General features: G+C 40.9%; 1 protein-coding gene across 1 annotated transcript; it reads right to left on the reverse strand.

Moving 5' to 3' along the window:
* Positions 1-2,087: 2,087 nt before the first annotated feature.
* Positions 2,088-3,997, reverse strand: LOC121566490 (calcium homeostasis modulator protein 6-like). The gene is made up of 2 exons (XM_041876517.2): positions 3,370-3,997; positions 2,088-2,526 (listed from the first exon to the last, which is right to left on the reverse strand). Exons 1-2 carry the CDS (start codon positions 3,910-3,912, stop codon positions 2,089-2,091), a joined length of 981 nt encoding a protein of 326 aa, XP_041732451.2. The 5' UTR covers positions 3,913-3,997; the 3' UTR covers position 2,088.
* Between the last annotated feature and the right edge of the window lie 3,882 nt (positions 3,998-7,879).

The following is a 7,879-nucleotide window of genomic DNA, read 5'->3' on the forward strand; positions in this document are numbered from 1 at the left end:
ATTTCCCTTTCTCTCTCACTCCCCCCTCCTTTCCTATGCATAGGTAATAAAACAGCAGTGACCAAACTGGCTGAGATCCTGCAGATCTGGTTTTTGACTTCAGACCATGCAGCTGCCGTTGTCCTCTGAGAGTGATGTCATATGACAAGCAGCCAGAGGGTCATGCAGTCTGTCAGAAAAACAAACATAACTTCACTTTAACCAGATTCATTTAAATTGTTAGTTGAGCAGTTCAGCACAGTGATTTCAGCACCATGATTTATTATCTGTATTAAATGCACATACAGCTTGACCCAGATACAACATTATACAGTATATGCAACCAGCCTTTGCTCTCTCTCTCTCGCCCTCTCTTTCTCTTTCCCTTTCTCTTACAGGCACAAAACACACACACAGGAAGCAATGTGTTATTTCAGCACTAAGGCTACAATGCATTCATTAGCAGTTAAAAAATGTAATGGAAATCAACAATAATGTTAATACTGAGCTATGCAACCTCATGCAGATGCATATAATGTCCTCTCCCACTTCCTATAGAAGCCTGTGATGAGTTTCTATGCTCTACAATTCCCACAGGATGGAGCTATAGTCTCTTCACTCTAAAAGGCCTGTGAGTGCATTGATTTATCCCACAGAGAAGCTTTTAACAGGGCTGTACTTGCCACATTGGGCACATCAGGTACTTCATGTACTACTACCAGAAATGGGCAAAGATACACCAAAATGTATCTTGTTACAAAATATTATCCTAAAGACCAATTATTCTTCAGAGCTTTGTGGCCTCCTATCACCTCAAATTCATTGAATTGGTGTCAGAAATGAGATACTGTGAGTGTGAAGTAATCAGAGGTGCAGGTGAAGGTGAAAAGGTGTTTGAAAGAAAGTCGAGGCACAGGACTCACTTCCCGAATGAGTGTGAGTGCAGTGACAGTGTGGCAATAACACAGTGTGTTCCCTTTCAAAGTCAACTTTACTTTCCACTTATGGACCAAATTCACTGCATTATCCTCATACTCATACTTGTGCTTTAACTTTCTTTCAAGCTCCTCTACTCATCCAACAACAACTCCCATGGCCTCACACGATAGTACCATAAGATTTCTGATACCAATGCAGCAAATGTGGGGTGATTTTGGGCCACCAAAATGTGAACCACTATACTTTTTTTGTTAAAAAGTATTTTTAGTATTTTGAAAATACAAAATAACATTCTCTGAAGTATGTTGTTACAAATAAAAATTTATATATAATACTCAAAAGTAATTGAAATATGTATGTCAAATACAGTACATGTAACAGAAATACTGCCGATCTCTGACTAGTACTACTTAAGCTTTACAGAGAGATACGAATCTAACAATTACACTAAGTTTACATTCAATTCAGAGCTGATGTTCATCGCAGTTCACTTGTGGCAATGGTTGTGGCAATGGTCAGTTTACAGTGCAATAATATAAATAACAATAACTCAGAAATACTTTGGAAACCAAGCTTGTAAGGTCCATATGAATATTCTTGTGGGTTAGCGTCATAAAGATGCTACATGTACACTGGTAACAGGCTTTTCCTTGAAAGTATTTTGCAGTGCACTAGCTTACAGGAAGTAAATATGTACCTTATTTCATAGAACCAGATCATGCGTTTCCTGTTTAATGCCACAGACCAGCTGTATGTAGGCCAAGTCTGAGGAGCATTAAAATACTGAAGAAAAAATAAAAGTAAAAGAGAAAGAAAGTATGGTCAACTATTTTAAAAATGATTATTTCCCTTCTGAGCATAGAATTTCAAATAAAAAGCTGCAAGCAGCGCTGGTGATACAGTGAGTGAACTTTCAAGTAACAATATAAAATTGGGAAGAATTGTTATTCAAGTGAAGGCCTGAGAGTGGTTAATCAGATAATGTGATTGGTCTTTCTACTGAAAAATCCCCTGATGCGCAGCGATAATGATGATGATGATGAAGATTATAATGCTGACAACAATTCTCTATAATGAGTCATAACTATGATGATAAAATAATGATGATTACAGATAGGGTCATGATAGTGATGCTGTCACTGCTGTTCCTATGATCATATGCATGCCCATTCACAGCATCATCTTGCCCTCATCCACAAAGGCGAGCACGGCTAGATTAGCAGTGTCTGGACCGTCTGACCTGACAGACGACATCCTGTGGTCCCTGGCCTCTGCAGGATCATGACACGTCTCCACGTACTTGTGCAGGATGCTATAGTAGTGGTCTCTGGTGCTGAACCTGTAGAGGGACGAGATCTTCTCCCAAGCCTGGTTAGGTGGGGTGGTGACAGGCTCTGGAGACATCTGCTGGAAGAAGCTCTTCAGGTTCCTCTCTGCAAGCTTTTCGGCGTGATCTGCCGTGTAGCTTTCCAGCAGGTCGCTCTCCCGCTGGGCATAGGCCCTCCAGAACTTCAGCTGCAGGGAGCTGACTGGGGAGTTACACCGGGCAACGCAGATCAGCAGGAGGTTGAAGACCATGATGGAGGCGATCAGTAGCCAACCCAGGACCTGAAATCAAAACCAATACATTCAACACAATATTCAACTATTCTGCTTAACCCCTTACCTGGAATGCCTGAGTTAATGTCACAGTTATAATTACCCACATACATTATACTGCTCAAACTCAAACCATATCTATAAAAATAGCAGGTAGCCGGGGAATGTATTTGGGCAGTATACTGTATAAGGAATGGTAGATTCATTTCAGAGGTGTTTTGGTCATCAATTAATCCATCACCTCTTTATACAATAGGAAGCAGTGTTTCCCTTAGGATTTTTTTCAGCAGCGGTGGCAAAGTTAGAATAGCGTGGTAGTGGGTGTGGCCAATGGTGCGATCTCCAACCATACATTTTAGAGGCCCTCCTCTTAGCCGCAGAGACACAATTTAGCAGTGGCGGCCCACCACTGCTAAATTAAAATATGGGAAACACTGTAAAGTTTTGTACATTAATGAGAACAAGTCTTACAGAAACTGAGTCAGACTGAAGAAGAACTGACATTTTACAACAATGGAATTCTTATAAGTAGCCTATGCTTTGGGGCACTTCTGCTTTGGGGCACTTCTGCTTTTGTTGCGATGCAACAAATGCCTTCAAAGCAAAAATGTGTACTTCATAATGTCAGAGGCTCAGTTTAAAATATAATACAACTCCCTTAGCTGTCAGAACACATCCAGTGGTGTCAATTACTGTTTACAGTCGAATCACCTACACTCCAACAGGCTGTGGACAAAAACAAGGATAGCCCACTAAAACATATAGAAGTGTGTAAAATGGGACAAAGAAGAAAGGATAAAAAAGTATAATTCAAACCATAACTTGGTTCTATTAGTGTGCATATTATCTCACCTGCGACTCAGCGCGGATGGTTGCCAGCACATCATCCCTTTCAGATTGTGGCACGTTGGTGGCCCTCCCGCAGGGGAATTTATAAAGTTCATCCAGGCACTGCGGACTCTTTCCATCGCAAAGGTGGTTTGTGAAAACCGTTACATTGACGCCAGTCATGGCGCATTCAAAGTAATTGCCATTGAGCAAAGCGACTGCAATCCAACTTACAGGTGCAACTACTGCTGTCGTGGTGATCTGAAAGAAGACCACCCCACAGGCGCAAAAATACTTAAAACTACAAAATGTGGATTTGCGTAAACACAAACCTGTAAACAATTTCCATGTTTTATTGCTCATGATGTAACCTAACACCAACAGTGCCAGAGCAGGCACTAAGAGAAACACCATGCCATATAAAAAGTTCCAGCCGCTGCAAGGACATTTGAACACCACCGACGAAAATATCTGTTCCCCGCCTGCAGTTAACAACGCAACTAAACCAAACCCGAGACTAGTCTGCTGATTCTGAACAATTTTAAGAACAGTTTTGAACTTATCCATCTTTCCAGACGCACAGGACTCACATGCACTTTTGCTAATAGCAAGTCATGGGAACCATATAAATAGAAGTGACAGCTATACTTTCTGTTCCCTTGTCTGGGTGCGCCTGTCCTCTCTGGTGCGCCTCCAACTCAGGGTGTTGTGAACATGAAGTCACTTCACTAGGCTACAGTTTATTTATGGACGATACAGTGAGGGGATTCTATTAATTCCCATGCCTGCCCCCGCAGAGTCGTCATGCGCCCCAAAAATCTGAAGTGGCACAATGTATGTGAGGATGGCTGGGGGGTGGTCTGGAGGGGTGCTTGGGCCCCATCTGTAAATTGGAGAATCCAGCATTTTTCAAACACCTGAAACAGCTTTTTCTGCATATTTTAGGCATACTTCTTGAGCTGTCTGTATCCTCCTGACTGGTGGTAAAATATATATATATAAAAAATAAAAACATGCTTCTCTGCATCTCTGCTCACATCTGGGTAAAAGATGGAAAGGAATGTGAGTCTTATTCAGTACATTTAGTAATTGCTTGCTTTTCTAAAGTCTACCAACCTTGCCAGCAGGCATGCCAGCTAAGATAGCTACTCTAACTTGATTGATATCCTGAAATGTCTTCTTGGTAGCTAGTTATGAGGTTGGGAGATTGGGAACCTATCTGGGTTAGCGAAAGCCAACTTCATAAAATTGCTAGGTGGCTAGTAGTTTTACAGAGAAACAAAACAATATATATATATATGTGTGTGTGTGTGTGTGTGTGTGTGTGTGTGTGTGTGTGTGTGTGTGTGTGTGTGTGTGTGTGTGTGTGTGTGTGTGTTTGTGTGTATATATATTTAAACAGGACAAATCTGATGGCATGATGCCTCTGCTCCTGTCTTATCTTGGGTCCTGTGTGATCTTAGGTAGGCTCCCTCTAATTCTCCTCTCTCTCTCTCTCTCTCTCTCTCTCTCTCTCTCTCTCTCTCTCTCTCTCTCTCTCTCTCTCTCTCAATTCAATTCAATTCAATTTAAGGGCTTCATTGGCATGGGTAACGTATGTTAACATTGCCAAGCAAGTGAAGTAGATAGTAAACAAAAGTGAAATAAACAATAAATATTAACAGTAAACATTACACTCCAAAAGAATAAAGACATTTCAAATGTCATATTTTGTATATATACAGTGTTGTAACAATGTGCAAATAGTTAAAGTACAAATGGGAAAATAAATAAACATAAATATGGGTTGTATTTACAATGGTGTTTGTTCTTCACTGGTTGCTCTCTCTCTCTCTCTCTCTCTCTCTCTCTCTCTCTCTCTCTCTCTCTCTCTCTCTCTCTCTCTCTCTCTCTCTCTCTCTCTCTCTCTCTCTCTCTCCCCTTCAGGAGGAACTAAGCCCTAGTACCATGCCTCATGACTACCTGGCCTGACGACTCCTGGCTGTCCCTGTCCCCAGTCTACTTGGTCGTGCTGCTGATCCAGTTTCTTCTGTTTTGCCTGTGGCTATGGAACCCTGACCTGTTCACCGGAAGTGCTACCTTGGCCTGGACCTGCTGTTTCGACCTTCTGTCTCTCTCTCTCTCTCTCTCTCTCTCTCTCTCTCTCTCTCTCTCTCTCTCTCTCTCTCTCTCTCTCTCTCTCTCTCTCTCTCTCTCTCTCTCTCTCTCTCTCTCTCGCTCTCTCTCTCTCTCTCTCTCTCTCTCTCTCTCGCTCTACCGCACCTGCTGTCTCAACCTCTGAATGCTCAGCTATGAAAAGCCAACTGACATTTACTCCTGAGGTGTAGTGGAGTAGGGGCCTACGTGGAACTCTATTCCACATCAGGTAACTGATGCAAGCAGTAGAATCAGATTTAAAAAAAACAGATTAAAATACACCTTATGGAACAGCGGGGACTGTGAAGCAACACAAACATAGGCACAGACACATGCATACACATACATGATAACATATGCACTATACACACACTTACATATGGATTTTGTGTTGTAGATAATGCGTTTTTCCAGCAGCAGACTATGATCGATAATGTTAAAAGCCGCACTGAAGTCTAACAAAACAGCCCCCACAATATTTGTATTATCAATTTCTCTCTGCCAATCATCAGTAATTTGTGTAAGTGCTGTGATTGTTGAATGTCCTTCCCTATAAGTGTGCTGAAAGTCTGTTGTCATCTGTCTGTTGAAAGCCTTGTATCTGGTCAAACACAATTTTTTCCAAAACGTTACTAAGGGTTGGTAACAGGCTGATTGGTTGGCTATTTGAGCCAGTAAAGGGAGCTTTACTATTATTAGGTAGCGGAATGACTTTTTCTTCCCTCCAGGCCTGAGGGCACACACTTTCTAGTAGGCTTAAATTAAAGATATGGCAAATAGGAGTGGCAATATCGTCCGCTATTACCCTCAGTAATTGTCCATCCAAGTTGTCAGACCCTGGTGGCTTGTTGATACACAACAATACTTTTTTCACCTATTCCACACTCACTTTACGGAATTCAAAATTACAATTCTTGTCTTTCATAATTTGGTCAGATATACTTGGATGTGTAGTGTCAGTGTTTGTTGATGGCATGTCATGCCTAAATTTGCTAATCCTGCCAATGAAAAAATTATTAAAGTAGTTGGCAATATCAGTCTGTTTTGTGATGAATGAGCCATCTGATTCAATGAATGATGGAGCTGAGTTTGCCTTTTTTCCCAAAATGTAATTGAAGGTGCTCCAAAGCTTTTTACTATCATTCTTTATGTCATTTATCTTTGTTTCATAGTGTAGTTTCTTCTTCTTTTTATTCAGTTTAGACACATGATTTCTCATTTTGCAGTATGTTTGCAATCGGTTGTGCAGCCAGACTTATTTGCCATTTATTTTGCCTCATCCCTCTCAACCATACCATTTTTTTTTTTTTTTTTTTTTTTTTCGGGGGGATGGATCAGCTTAATATTGCAGATAGATTGTATCTTCTATCAATGTAATTGTCTGCATCACTTCCAATCCCCCATGTTTTTTTTATTTTTTATATATACAGTCATGGCCAAAATTGTTGGCACCCCTGAAATTTTTCCAGAAAATGAAGTATTTCTCACAGAAAAGTATTGAAATTACACATGTTTTGCTATGCACATGTTTATTTCCTTTGTGTGTATTGGAATAACACAAAAAAAAACAGGAAAAAAGCAAATTTGACATAATTTCACACAAAACTAAAAAAATGGTCCGGACAAAGTTATTGGCACCCTTTCAAAATTGTGGATAAATAAGTTTGTTCCAAGCATGTGATGCTCCTTTAAACTCACCTGGGGCAAGTAACAGGTGTGGGCAATCTAAAAATCACACCTGAAAGCAGATAAAAAGGAGAGAAGTTGACTCAGTCTTTGCATTGTGTTTCTGTGTGTGCCACACTAAGCATGGAGAACAGAAAGAGGAAAAGAGAACTGTCTGAGGACTTGAGAACCAAAATTGTGGAAAAATATCAACAATCTCAAGGTTACAAGTCCATCTCCAGAGATCTAGATGTTCCTTTGTCCACAGTGCGCAACATGATCAAGAAGTTTGCAACCCATGGCACTGTAGCTAATCTCCTGGACGTGGACGGAAGAGAAAAATTGATGAAAGGTTGCAACGCAGGATAGTCCGGATGGTGGATAAGCAGCCCCAAACAAGTTCCAAAGAAATTCAAGCTGTCCTGCAGGCTCAGGGTGCATCAGTGTCAGCGCGAACTATACGTCGAAATTTGAATGAAATGAAACGCTATGGCAGGAGACCCAGGAGGACCCCACTGCTGACACAGAGACATAAAAAAGCAAGACTACAGTTTGCCAAAATGTACATGAGTAAGCCAAATTCCTTCTGGGAGAACGTCTTATGGACAGATGAGACCAAGATAGAGCTTTTTGGTAAAGCACATCGTTCTACTGTTTACCGAAAATGTAATGAAGCCTTCAAAGAAAAGAACACAGTACCTACAGTCAAATATGGTGGAGGTTCAAAGATGTT

This window comes from Coregonus clupeaformis, unplaced genomic scaffold (assembly GCF_020615455.1).
Source record: "Coregonus clupeaformis isolate EN_2021a unplaced genomic scaffold, ASM2061545v1 scaf0419, whole genome shotgun sequence".
NCBI lineage: Eukaryota > Metazoa > Chordata > Actinopteri > Salmoniformes > Salmonidae > Coregonus > Coregonus clupeaformis.

Coding starts and splice junctions, on each gene's coding strand:
- LOC121566490 (XM_041876517.2), bottom strand. CDS start 3,912: ATGGATAAGTTCAAAACTGTTCTTAAAATTGTTCAGAATCAGCAGACT. Junction 2,527..3,369: donor CCATCCGCGCTGAGTCGCAG/GTGAGATAATAT, acceptor TTTTGATTTCAG/GTCCTGGGTTGGCTACTGAT.